Here is a 13,491-nt window from a genome sequence, read left to right as displayed (position 1 = left end):
CTGTCTTCCCCTTCTCTTCCTGTCTTCAATATTTCCGAGCATCAGGGTCTTTTCCAATGAGTCAGTTCTTCGCATCAGGTGGCCAAAGTATTGGAGTTTCAGCTTCAGCATAAGTCCTTCCAATGAATATTCAGAACTGATTTCCTTTAGTATGGACTGGTTTGATCTCCTTGCTGTCCAAGTGACTCTCAAACGTCCTTTCCAACACCACAGTGCAAAAGCATCAATTCTTCCACGTTCAGCTTTCTTTATAATCCAACTCTCACATCCATACACGACTACTGGAAAAACCATAGCCCTGACTAAATGGACCTTTATTGGCAAAGTGATGTCTCTGTTTTTTAATATGGTGTCTAGGCTTGTCATAGCTTTTCTTCTAAGGAGCAAGCATCTTTTAATTTCATGGCTGCAGTCACCATCCACAGTGATTTTGGAGCCCTTTCTCTTTTTCTTGGGTTCCAAAGGATGTAGCTGCCATCAAGCCAGAAGCCAAGGCAGCCAAGGTGAGGGGGGTGGGGGGGTGGGGGGATTCCAAAAACAGCTCTAAATTTAGAACATAGGAATCTCTTGATTATTTGAACATCTTATCCCTGGTACAAAGAAGCAAATAAAGTAGTTGGGTGGGTGGGTGAGCCTGTGATGTCATTCAGGTTACAACGCAAGTCTTGGAGAAATTGAAGACAACTGTAGAACTGGACATGGAACAACAGACTGGTTCCAAATAGGAAAAGGAGTACGTCAAGGCTGTATATTGTCACCCTGCCTATTTAACTTATATGCACAGTACATCATGAAAAACGCTGGACTGGAAGAAACACAAGCTGGAATCAAGATTGCCGGGAGAAATATCCATAACCTCAGATATGCAGATGTCATGACCCTAATGGCAGAAAGTGAAGAGGAACTGAAGAGCCTCTTGATGAAAGTGAAAGAGGAGAGTGAAAAAGTTGGCTTAAAGCTCAACATTCAGAAAACGAAGATCATGACATCCAGTCCCATCACTTCAAATAGATGGGGAAACAGTGGAAACAGTGTCAGACTTTATTTTGGGGGGCTCCAAAATCACTGCAGATGGTGATTGCAGCCATGAAATTAAAAGAGGCTTACTCCTTGGAAGAAAAGTTATGGTCAACCTAGATAGCATATTCAAAAGCAGAGACATTACCTTGCCGACTAAGGTCTGTCTAGTCAAGGCTATGGTTTTTCCTGTGGTCATGTATGGATGTGAAAGTTGGACTGTGAAGAAGGCCGAAGAATTGATGCTTTTGAACTGTGGTGTTGGAGAAGACTCTTGAGAGTCCCTTGGGCTGCACGGAGATCCAACCAGTCCATTCTGAAGGAGATCAGCCCTGGGATTTCTTTGGAAGGAATGATGCTAAAGCTGAAACTCCAATACTTTGGCCACCTCATGCGAAGAGTTGACTCATTGGAAAAGACTCTGATGCTGGGAGGGATTGGGGGCAGGAGGAGAAGGGGAGGACAGAGGATGAGATGGCTGGATGGAATCACTGACTCGATGGACATGAGTCTGAATGAACTCCAGGAGTTGATGATGGACAGGGAGGCCTGGCGTGCTGCGATTCATGGGGGCGCAAAGAGTTGGACACTACTGAACGACTGAACTGAACTGTCCTTTATTTTCAGAGAAGGTGATGGCACCCCACTCCAGTACTCTTGCCTGGAAAATCCCATGGACGGAGGAGCCTGGTAAGCTGCAGTCCATGGGGTCGTGAAGAGTCGGACACAACTGAGCAACTTCAATTTCTCTTTTCACTTTCATGCATTGAAGAAGGAAATGGCAACCCACTCCATTGTTCTTGCCTGGAGAATCCCAGGGCCGGGGGAGCCTGCTGGGCTGCCGTCTATGGGGTCACACAGAGTCGGACACAACTGAAGCGACTTAGCAGCAGCAGCAGCAGCAGCAGCAGTCCTTTATTTTGCTTCCCAGGTGCTACTAGTGGTAAAGAACCTGCCTGCAATGCAGGAGACATAATGAGACATGAGTTCAATCCTGGGTTGGGAAGATCCCCTGGAGGAGGGCCTGGCAACCCACTCCAGTATTCTTGCTTGGGGAAGTCCATGGACAGGCCCCAGTACATGGGGTTGCAAAGAGTAGGACACAACTGAGTGACTTTCACTTCACTTCACTTCTATTTAATTGGCTTAAAGAAATGAAATATTTATATAAACCAAGTATATTCTCAGAAATATAGAAACTAATTCAAATATTTCTCAAGGTCACATGATCTAGGGTAATCCTGACGGGGGAAGCTAGTTTAAATTTGCTGGTTTGTTTAAAACAGGCATGTATTTAGAGTTATTCACAATAAATACAACTCAGACATACAACTTTATTCCACATAGGATTACTAAAAGTCAAATAAGTGCCTGTCACCTGTTAAAGATTTTGTTAGCCAAAAAGATAACCAAAGATGATGGTCAGTTTAATGTTTCACAAAATTTTCATGAATAATCCAAATATAATTGTTAAAAACAAGAAAATTAAATAGATGTAAGTAAAAGTTTACAAATGAACTTTTTCTTTTCTCTTTTTTTCTTTTTTGACTGTGCAGCTCCACTTATAGGATTTAGTTTCCCAACCAAGGATTGAACCCCAGCCAGGGCAATGAAAGAGTCCTAACCACTGGACTGCCAGGGAACTCCCTACAAATGAAATTTTCAACAATAATTACGCTTTATGGTAGGTCTGGCATCTTTGGTGGTTCAATGGTAAAGAATCTTCCAGCCATTGCAGGAGATGTGGGTTTGATCCCTGGGTATGAAAGAGTCCCTGAAGAGGGAAATAGCAACCCACTCCAGTATTCTTGCTTGGGAAGTCCCATGGACAGAGTAGCCTGGAAGGCTATAGTCCATAAGGTCACGAAAGAGTTGGACACGACTTAGCGACTAAACAACAATGGTATGTCTACTTAAAAACAGTTTCCAAAATCTTTTTGGACAACTTGAAACCCTGAAGTTATACTGAGTTGAGTTAAATGATAGATATTCACTGCATATCTAGATCATTTCCAAATATGATACAATACTGAAACATTAACTTCTGGACATAGGTTTATCCACTTTGGCTTCCTTTACAGAGGAGCTAAAGATACTTGGTTTTGTTAATAAATGTGTTTTGTGCCACAATGAAAAATTTATTATGAGGAAGAATAACTTTCAGAAATTGTAAAATATATTTATAAGTTTACCAGTCCACAAAATACTAATGTAACAGATTGCTTACTTCTTAGTTTTCAATAGGAATTAAGAATGCTAAAACATATGCATAATTTAAATTACTGGAAATAATATAAGGAACATCTTTATAAAAGGAAAGTAGTATGTGTTTATAGGTGAGGAAAGGTACCTTTTAAATAATCTGCCTGGAAAGCAAAGATTTTGTGTCTTACCAAAATAATTTACTGTACTTCATGTTATCTTTATCTTAAGGAAACTCTCAATATTTTTTATCAATGAAAAATTTTATTTAGCTCAAATAAAATCAGACATGGAGCCCATTGCTTATTGAACCAAACCAGCACTGTCTTATCAGCTACAAGAGGGCTTTTTCACTTGATTTTTATTTTTCCAATTTGCCTGACAGTCCAACGAAGTTATCAAAATAAAAAGTAACTTCTCTTTATCAAACCACAAATAATTCATTATTCTATTCTATAATGTAATTGGAACTTAATGCCAGCCACCCTCCTTTTGCCAACTGTACAAAAAATTTTAACTTATTGTCAAATGCTGTTTTATTTATAATGTGTACTTAGATTATAACATTTTAGTTACTAGAGTTATCGTACTTAAATTTGACAGTTTTTAACAACAGCACTGCAAAATTATTAAAGAATGATAGGCACTAGAGGCCAATTATTTTAGACTATGCTTTTGATGAAGAGAAAGAACTCTAAAATTATATGTAATGCCAAAAAATAAACACTTTTGATATGTCAAGGTTTTCGAGATTATTAGCAGTTTTATTTTTTCTCAAAAGCCTAGTCATATTTTTTTTAATAAATCTTTTTTTTTTCAGGCTGCTTGCCACTTTATTTTTTAATTGAAGGGCAATTGCTTTACAGAATTTTGTTGTTTTCTGTCAAACATCAACAAGAAAAGTATGGAATGCTTCATGAATTTGCATATCATCCTTGCACAGGGGCCATGCTAATCTTCTCTGTATTGTTCTAATTTAGTATATGTGCTGCCAAGGCACGCACAAAAGCCTAGTCCTATTTTTTAAGACAGTTAATCTGCAAATAAAAAACCCTGAATATTAAAAGACTAAGGGTTTAGGGTTTTTACAACCCTGTAACTTTCTGTGCTTGCCTTCAAAGTCTTTACATGTTACTTTGGTTGAATGAATATTTTCAACAAATTTACCCAAAATCAAATTCTAAATTAATTTTTTTTGACCTGGAACCAACTCTGGGATTTTCCAAAGGACCCCTAGAATATTTATTCTCTGTCCTTGTAAAAAGAAAAATGTTAAGCTAATTAGGCTTATTTGATATGTTAAATTACAAAGGAAACACTGCCAAGTGATATTTAGCTTATCTTTGTGCTGCTGTTGCTAAGTCACTTCAGTCGTGTCCGACTCTGTGCGACCCCATAGACGGCAGCCCACTAGGCACCTCTGTCCCTGGGATTCTCCAGGCAAGAATACTGGAGTGGGTAGTACATTATTAGCCTAAGTGTTCCAGGAATTATAAACTTTCTATAAATCTGATATGCCTTCTATAAAGTTATCAGCCATAATTCTAGTTATTTTCTTAAAAATATTGGGTGTCACAGAAATAATCAAATTCCTTTGTTGATTCCATTGTAATGAACTCTCATCAGATCTACAGTCGTGGGCATTTTACAGTCCTTTGTCATTTACAGGCATTTCCTTTTTTACTTTGTTGCTTTTACAAAGATGAGATTCCTGGAGAGGACTTTATGGAGTGTTCTTGACCTCTATCATCACTGTCGAATTACAGGGTGTCACAACTTGGGTACACAGTATTTCACAACTGAAGAAGACCCCACCTAACACCCAGCCCTGTGTAAATGTGGAGACCTCAAAATCCAATAGACTATGGAGAGAAGTAGGCAACATTGAGGTAGACTGCTTTCTTCCAAGAAGTCAAATTAAGAATGTTTCTTTCCATTCCTCCTTTCTTCCTTTACCATCTTTTTTCAAATTCTTACATGATTCTTCTCTCCACCTATTTTTGCCTTGCTCTAGCCTGAAACGATAATTGTTCACATGTCTCGGGTCATTACAAAGAAGGGTAAACTGACTCTTGGACTGGCTTTGATGCTGGTGATCTTGTCCTTTCTGGCTGCCATAAACTTCTCCCTGATTTCCAACACCCCTGTTTCTCTGGAACAAGCTCACTGCATAAACATTTCTGGGGAAGGGGGACATAGTTACACAAAATATATAAACAAGTCAACTGGTTTAAAGACGTCCCCAGTTTTCTAGCTGGATTGGATCATGGGGACCCTGGCTCAGGAGTACTCTCCAAACCATGACTATTGTTTTGTTTCTAGTAATTATTATTGCATCCCTAATAATCTGGGGTCTCCCAAAGTTTTAAATGCACGTAGGGAGCCACTGATCAGCCAACAGATGGTTTCTCTCTGACTGAAAGGACAAAAAGAGAATAGAAGAATGGAACCAGCTCCAAGACATCACCTGACATCATCTCTTGTGACTACTACACTGAGAACAGAAGAGGCAAGGGCGACTGAGGGTCATGCTAGTACTGGCACTTTTTAAACATTTTTATTTATTTAATTTTTGGCTGCCCTGGATCTTCATTGCTATGTGTGGCCTTTCTCCAGTTGCAGTGAACCAGGGCTGCACTCAAGCTGCAATGCGTGGGCTTCTGATCGTGGTGGCTTCTCTTGTTGCAAAGCACAAGCTCTAGGGCATGTGGGCTCAGTAGTTGTGGCCCATGGGCTTAGCTGCCCTGCAGCACATGAGATCTTCTTGGACCAGGGATCAAACCCACGTCTCCCACACTGGAAGACAGACTCTTAACCACTGAATCAGCAGGTAAGTCCAGTACTGATATTTTTGACCAAACCTTGTGAACGGTCAAGAGGATGAAAGAGGGAGAGTTACTTCCCTGGTGGCTCAGATGATGAAGAATCTGCCTGCAGTGCAGGAAACCCGAGCTGCATTCCTGGATCAGGAAGATCCCCTGGAGAAGGGCATGGCAACCCACTCCAGTATTCTTGGTTGGGGAATCCCATGGACAGAGGTGGGCTACAGTCCATGGGGTCACAAAGAGTTGGACACGACTGAGCAACTAACACTGACATAAATTTGTATGAAAAATACTGGAACCACTCCTGCCCAGGGTGCCAGAGCAACAGACCAGAACTCAGTAACTTTGGTGTCTCTATTAGTGTTCTGCTTGACCAGAAACACAGTATATCTACTCAGCCAATCCCCAAACACTTAGCCAGCCCTGGGCTCTATACTTACTTCATGGTTTTTCATTCATTTTCTATTTTTCCCTTCCTTGTTCTTTATTCTTTAGTTTCAGCCCCATTCTGCAGTTTTTTAGATCCTTGGGAACAAACACTTGTCACTTCATGAAGAATTAGAGTATATTTAACACTTACATTTTCTTCCTCAATCTTTTTTTTTTTTTTTGACCTGCTGCTCAACTTGTGGGATCTCAGCTCCTAGACTAGGGATTGAACTTGGGTGATGGCAGTGAAAGCATGGAATCCTAACCACTAGGCCACCAGGGAATGCCCCTTAATCATTTTTTTTTTTAACATTACTACTGTGGGCAAGAATCCCTTAGAAGAAATGGAGTAGCCATCATAGTCAACAAAAGAGTCTGAAATGCAGTACTTGGATGCAATCTCAAAAACAACAGAATGATCCCTGTTCATTTCCAAGGCAAACCATTCAATATCACAGTAATCCAAGCCTATGCCCCGACCAGTAATGCTGAAGAAGCTGAAGTTGAACGGTTCTATGAAGACCTACAAGACTTTCTAGAACTAACACCCCCCAAAAGATGTCCTTTTCATCATAGGGGACTGGAATGCAAAAGTAGGAGTCAGGAAATACCTGGAGTAACAGGTTAATTTGGCCTTGGAGTACAGAATGAAGCAGGGCAAAGGCTAAAAGAGTTTTGCCAAGAGAATGCACTGGTCATAGCAAACACCCTCTTCCAACCACACAAGAAAAGACTCTATACCTGGACATCACCAGATGGTCAATACCGAAATCAGATTGATTATATTCTCTGCAGCCCAAGATGGAGAAGCTCTATACAATCAGCAAAAACAAGGATGGGAGCTGACTGTGGCAGTTCATGTGACCATGGACTCCTTATTGCCAAATTCTGACTTAAAGAAAGTAGGGAAAACCACTAGACCATTCAGGTGTGACCTAAATCAAATCCCTTACAATTATACAGTGGAAGTGACAAATAGATTCCAGGAATTAGATCTGATGGACAGTGTCTGAAGAACTATAGAGGGAGGTTTGTGACATTGTACAGGAGGCAGGGATAAGACCATCCCCAAGGAAAAGAAATGCAAAAAGGCAAAATGGTTGTCTGAAGAGGCCTTACAAAAGGCTGTGAATAGAAGAGAAGCGAAAGGCAAAGGAAAAAAGGAAAGATATACCCATTTGAATGCAGAGTTCCAAAGAATAGCAAGGAGAGATAAGAAAGCCTTCCTCAGTCATCAGTGCAAAGAAATAGAGGAAAACGATAGAATGCGAAAGTCTAGAAATCTCTTCAAGAAAGCTAGAGATACCAAGGGAACATTTCATGCAAAGATGGGCACAATAAAGGACAGAAATGGTATGGACCTAACAGAAGCAGAAGATATTAAGAAGAGGTGGCAAGAAAACACAGAAGAACTATATAAAAAAGATCTTCAGAACCCAGATAATCACGATGGTGTGATCACCCAACTAGACCCTACATCCTGGAATGCAGAGTCAAGTGGGCCTTAGGAAGCATCACTACTAACAAAGCTAGCGGAGGTGATGGAATTCCAGTTGAGCTATTTCTAATCCTAAAAGGTGATGCTGTGAAAGTGCTGCACTCAATATACCAGCAAATTTGGAAAACTCAGCAGTGGCCACAGGACTGGAAAATGTCAGTTTTCATTCCAGTCCCAAAGAAAGACAATGCCAAAGAGTGCTCAAACTACCACACAATTGCACTTGTCTCATATGCTAGTAAAGTAACGCTCAAAATTCTCCAAGCCAGGCTTCAACAGTATGTGAACTGTGAACTTCCAGATGTTCAAGCTGGTTTTGGAAAAAGCAGAGGAACCAGAGATCAAATTGCCAACATCCATTGGATCATCAAAAAAGCAAGCGAGTTCCAGAAAAACATCTAAATCTGCTTTATTGACTATGCCAAAGCCTTTGACTGTGTGGACCACAACAAACTATGGAAAAATTCTTAAAGAGATGGGAATACCAGACCATCTGACCTGCCTCTTGAAAAACCTGTATGCAGGTCAGGAAGCAACAGTTAGAACTGGACATGGAACAACAGACTGGTTCCAAATAGGGAAAGGAATATGTCAAGGCTGTATATTGTCATCCTGCTTATTCAACATATATGCAGAGTACATCATGAGAAACGCTGGACTGGATGAAGAACAAGCTGGAATCAAGATTACCAGGAGAAATATCAATAACCTCAGATATGCAGATGACACCACACTTATGGCAGAAAGTGAAGAACTAAAGAGCCTCTTGATGAACGTGAAAGAGGAGACTGAAAAAGCTGGCTGAAAGCTCAACATTCAGAAAACTAATATCATGGTCCCATCACTTCATGGCAAATAAATGGGAAAACAGTGGGAGACTTTATTTTGGGGGGGTTCCAAAATCACTGCAGGTGGTGACTACAGCCATTAAATTAAAAGACTCTTGCTCCTTGAAAGAAAAGCTATGACCAACCTAGACAGCATATTCAAAAGCAGAGACATTACTTTGCCAACAAAGGTCGGTCTAGTCAAGGCTATGGTTTTTCCAGTAGTCATGTATGGATGTGAGAGTTGGACTATAAAGAAAGCTGAGCGCTGAAGAATTGATGCTTTTGAACTGTGGTGTTGGAGAAGGCTCTTGAGAGTCCCTTGGACAGCAAGTAGATCCAACCAGTCCATCCTAAAGGAAATCAGTCTGGAATATTCACTGGAAAGACTGATGCTGAAGCTGAAACTCCAATACTTTGGCCCCCTGATGCGAAGATCTGACTCATTTGAAAAGACCCTGATGCTGGGAAAGATTGAAGGCGGGAGGAGAAGGGGACGACAGAGGATGAGATAGTTGGATGGCATCTGACTCAATGGACATGAGTTTGAATAAAGCCCAGGAGCTGGTGATGGACACGGAGGCCTGGTGTGGTACAGTCCCTGGGGTCGCAGAGTCGGACACGACTGAGTGAACTGAACTGGACAGTACTAATCTGTTATAAATACTGAAGTAGTCACAGATTAAATAATGAGATGTGCTTTAAAACAATCCTATTGGATGGGGAAAGATTGACTAAACAGATTGATAGTATTTATTGTTGACACGAGCTAATGTATACATGAGGGTTCATTATATATTCTCTCCACTTCTGTGAATGTTTGAAACGGTCTGTGAAAAAAAAAAATATGGGGCTTCTTAATCACAGAATTTCAAGCCAGTCATGATCCGCACCCCCTCCCTTTTCCCCCAATAAATTGGGTTGACTATTGCAGCATCCTCCTCTCTCTGTAATGGTTCGTTCCACTCTTCCGCGGTCTTTCCGTGGTTCTTTCCTCCTAGTTCCCGTGCTGTCCACCTCCCCCCACGCAGTCCACCTCCCCCCACGCAGTCCCAATGGTTTAGCCTGGCTTCCCGGAGGAAACCCCGTGGGGCGGAGCAGGAGGTTTCCGCGAGTGGCCGCAGTCCCCTCCTCGGAGACCACTTGGACCGCTCCGCGTCGGGAGTGGGCGGGTAATCTTGGGGCAAGACGCGAGTCTTGGGCTCCGATTGGTCAGTGCCGTAGTAAACATCCGTCTCGGTGGGGCGGGGCCGGAAGTGGAAGGCGAAGGCGGCGGCTGAGACGGCTGTGGAGATTCCGGGCTTGTACTTGGAACCTGCAGGTGCCATGTGCCGGGTTGAGCCACGCTGAGGGGGCCGCGGGGCGCTGAAGGGGACGGGAGGCTGGGCCATGGCTGGCGCTCGGGCCGCCGCTGCTGCCTCGGCGGGGTCCTCGGCTTCTTCGGGCAGCCCACAGCCACAGGAGCCAGGACTCGGGGAGCTGCTGGAGGAGTTCTCCCGGACTCAGTACAGGGCCAAAGACTGCAGTGGGACGGGCGGCTCTAAGGTGAGTACGGAGCAGCAGTGAGCAGAAAGAGAAGGTCCCTGCCTTGGGAAGTAACTGAGGAAAGGCTGAGGTCAGGGGTGAGAGGACGGAGAGAGGGAAGTTACCAGGGTCTGGACTTTGAAAGGAGGAACTGGGGTCAGAGTGAACCAAGGAAGGAAGACATTTTGGTTTGAGACAGAAAGGTTGGAGGTCAGGGATCAGCCCTGAGAGACCGTGTTCAAAGATTAGAGAGGGGGAGCTGAAGGGTGGGGATAATTCTCTTGCATCAGGTATGGGGACAAAGGCCCTCAAGTCTAGACTTTTTAAAGGCTAGAGGATTTCTGCAAGTCAGATAGAGATTAGAGTGAAGGGGCTGGAGGGGTGGTGCAGAATGGAGCAGAGGTAAGCCGAGTTGTGTTGCCTCCTGAAACAGTCTCAGCATGACTTAGAATTAGATCCATCCCTTTCCTTCTCGCGTAGAGTAGGAAGACAGCCCACACTTTCTATTCCTTTATCAAAAGCAAGTCTTAGTTCTTCTGTTTTTCTACCCTTGGGATTCCCTTCAGTCTCTTTATTGCTAGACCTGGAAAGTTTCCAGTCTGGTCACGCCATTTCCATCTTAGGCACTGCCTGGCAGTCTGATGGGAATCTTGCTGACCCTACCATCTTTCATTCCTCACGTGGTTTTGGCAGGTTTAGCATCAGGTTTTCCAATGGAATTCTCTTCCATGCAGGGCCATGAAACTCTGGTTTGGCTCCGGACCATCAGCATCACCTGGGGTGTTTATTAAAAATAAAGCTTCCTTGGTCCCACCCAGTCCTACTGAGTTAGAATTTCTGAGGTTGGGAACCTGGAATTTGTAATTTTTAATAGGCTTCTTAATGATGTTCATGTCCCTTGCAATTTGAGGATTCCTCATTCCTGTAAGTTTTTCCCACCCCATTGATCTTTTGGGTGGTTACAGGTTCAGTGGTTTTCCTGGGCCTCTTCATTTTACACACCCATGAAGATCAGTGTTGTAAAAAGTTATGTCTGACTTTAACTCCAGCTGGCCTTAAACTTTCTGATCTTTTGTAGGTTTGTTGAGATGTTACAGGTTTTCTGCCCTTCTTCTAGGGGGTCTTTCCCAAAATGAGCAAAATAAGAGCAGTTTTAAGGGAGCTGTTCCTTCTATTTCATAAGCAAATTGTAAGGAGACACCTTTGTCTGCAGCTTCTACTCATTACACTAATTAGAGCTTCTAGGTACTGTTCTATGACTGGAGAATTAAGAAGCATCTGGAGCCAAAGGAAGATAATATTTTGATGCTGGTTAAAATAACCTAGAGCAAAGGTTCTTAATACTTAGGGGCTGTGGACCCCTTTGAGAATTTTGTGAAAGGTGTAATCCTCTTTGGATGCCTAAGAAACACAGTTTCACCACAACATTGAGGGCTTCAGAGTCCCTCCCTGCCCCCACCAAAGTTTATTACATGGGTTCATGAACTACACATTTAGGGCCTATGACCTAGCAACAGGTCTCTTCCTTGTATTGAATTATAATTATAGAGGGAACGGTTATTCCCGGAGATTTCTCCAGGGCTGCTGCTGTTGTTGTTGCTAAGTCGCTTCAGTCATGTCCGACTCTGTGCGACCCCATAGACGGCAGCCTACCACGCTCCCCCGTCCCTGGGATTCTCCAGGCAAGAGTACTGGAGTGGGTTGCCATTTCCTTCTCCAGTGCATGAAAATGAAAAGTGAAAGTGAAGTCACTCAGTCATGTCTGACTCTCAGTGACCCCATGGACTGCAGCCCACCAGGCTCCTCCATCCGTGGGATTTTCCAGGCAAGAGTGCTGGAGTGGGGTGCAGGCAGGACCCACCTAATTCTCAATCCCAGAATCTTCTTTATGTTCATATCTCCTCTTCTGTGCAGGTTGAACGCATTGAGAAGAAGTGTCTGGAGCTGTTTGGCCGAGACTACTGTTACAGCGTGATCCAGAATGTGAATGGGGATATCTGCGGCCACTACCCACAGCACATCGTGTTCCTGGAGTATGAGAGTTCGGAGAAGGAGAAAGACACGTGAGCATCATGTCACCAAGGCATGCCCTTCTGGGAAGGCCTTGACATCTCATCCCCAGGGTCAGGAAAGTCTGTCGTTGGGCAAGACAGACTCGCTTTTCCCAGATGTTAAGCCTTTTTGGCATCCTGATAGCACAGCATAGAAGAAGCAGCTGAAAGTCACAGTCCTGGTCTCCTGTCTTACTCCCACCCTATCGGTCATTGTCCTAAGACAGCTGACGTCATGCCCCACCTCCCTAAACCTCAGTGTTTCCTTTTTATAAGAGTGAGTGGGAGGTGTGCTTTGTGGACATGCTTAAGGGCACATACATGCATAGAGCTTAAAAGCCTGAGGTCAGTGTACTTGCTGGCTGCATCGCTAACTTGGGCAAGTTGTTGAACTGCTTTGGCTCTTAGTTTCCTCATCAGTTCCTATCTCTATTTAGAAAAGTGACTAGTGCAATCCCTGGTGATAAATGGGACTATTCCAAGCTCGATGTGTGTGTTCTAAGAGTTAGAAATAAGTGCTGCTATTTATTGAGGACCTACCAAAGCCTGGGTGCTTTCCTGTGAGGTAACAGTTCACCGGGTACTACTGACACAGAGCACCCAGCACAGGATGCAGCCCGTAGGCAGTAAGTAAACGGTAGCAGTTGTTGAACACTGATAAGTAATCACGCTTATTACTTATAAAGCTTATAAGAAATAAGAAGTACTTATAAGAGGCTTATAAGGCTCTAGGAAGTGCTTTATGTTGATCTCAAAGTTTGTTCTGCTAGACTTCCTGCTTGCTGTTGATTTTAAGGGAATTCCAGGAGGTGTTGCCAACAGTATCTGAAACCCTGGCCCCAGGGAAGCACTGTTATGAGAAGGGCTACAGTAGAGTCATTCTACGGGGTGTAGCAGGCCATCATTGCTCACAGCACTGCTCAGAGCTCACTGGCTAGAGATTCTGAGTCCTGGGCTCCAGAGCCACTGAATCAAAATCGCGGCATAACAAGATTGCCCATACATACATAGAGGTTGGAGAAGTGCTGCTGTAGACAAGTTGGGGAGAAAGGTAGATCCTGCATGGTGTGTGAGTGTTTGGGGAGACCCTGTGGTGGAGATGCCTTTCAGCTGGAATT

At 43.2% G+C, this 13,491-nt stretch overlaps 1 protein-coding gene across 3 annotated transcripts in view; it reads left to right on the top strand.

Moving 5' to 3' along the window:
* The window catches only part of MTMR14 (myotubularin related protein 14), a 43,984-nt gene continuing 40,535 nt past the window's right edge, over positions 10,043-13,491 (top strand). For all 3 annotated transcript variants that reach the window (XM_013973421.2, XM_013973422.2, XM_013973420.2), the window contains exons 1-2: positions 10,043-10,343; positions 12,237-12,385. In XM_013973421.2, the coding sequence (XP_013828875.2) occupies positions 10,188-10,343; positions 12,237-12,385 (305 nt within the window). In that variant the 5' untranslated portion in view covers positions 10,043-10,187. The remainder of the gene's footprint in view (positions 10,344-12,236; positions 12,386-13,491) is intronic.

Source organism: Capra hircus, chromosome 22 (assembly GCF_001704415.2).
Source record: "Capra hircus breed San Clemente chromosome 22, ASM170441v1, whole genome shotgun sequence".
Classification (NCBI taxonomy): domain Eukaryota; kingdom Metazoa; phylum Chordata; class Mammalia; order Artiodactyla; family Bovidae; genus Capra; species Capra hircus.
The sequence above is the reverse complement of the archived record's forward strand: the minus strand, read 5'-3'. Positions and strand labels throughout refer to the sequence as shown.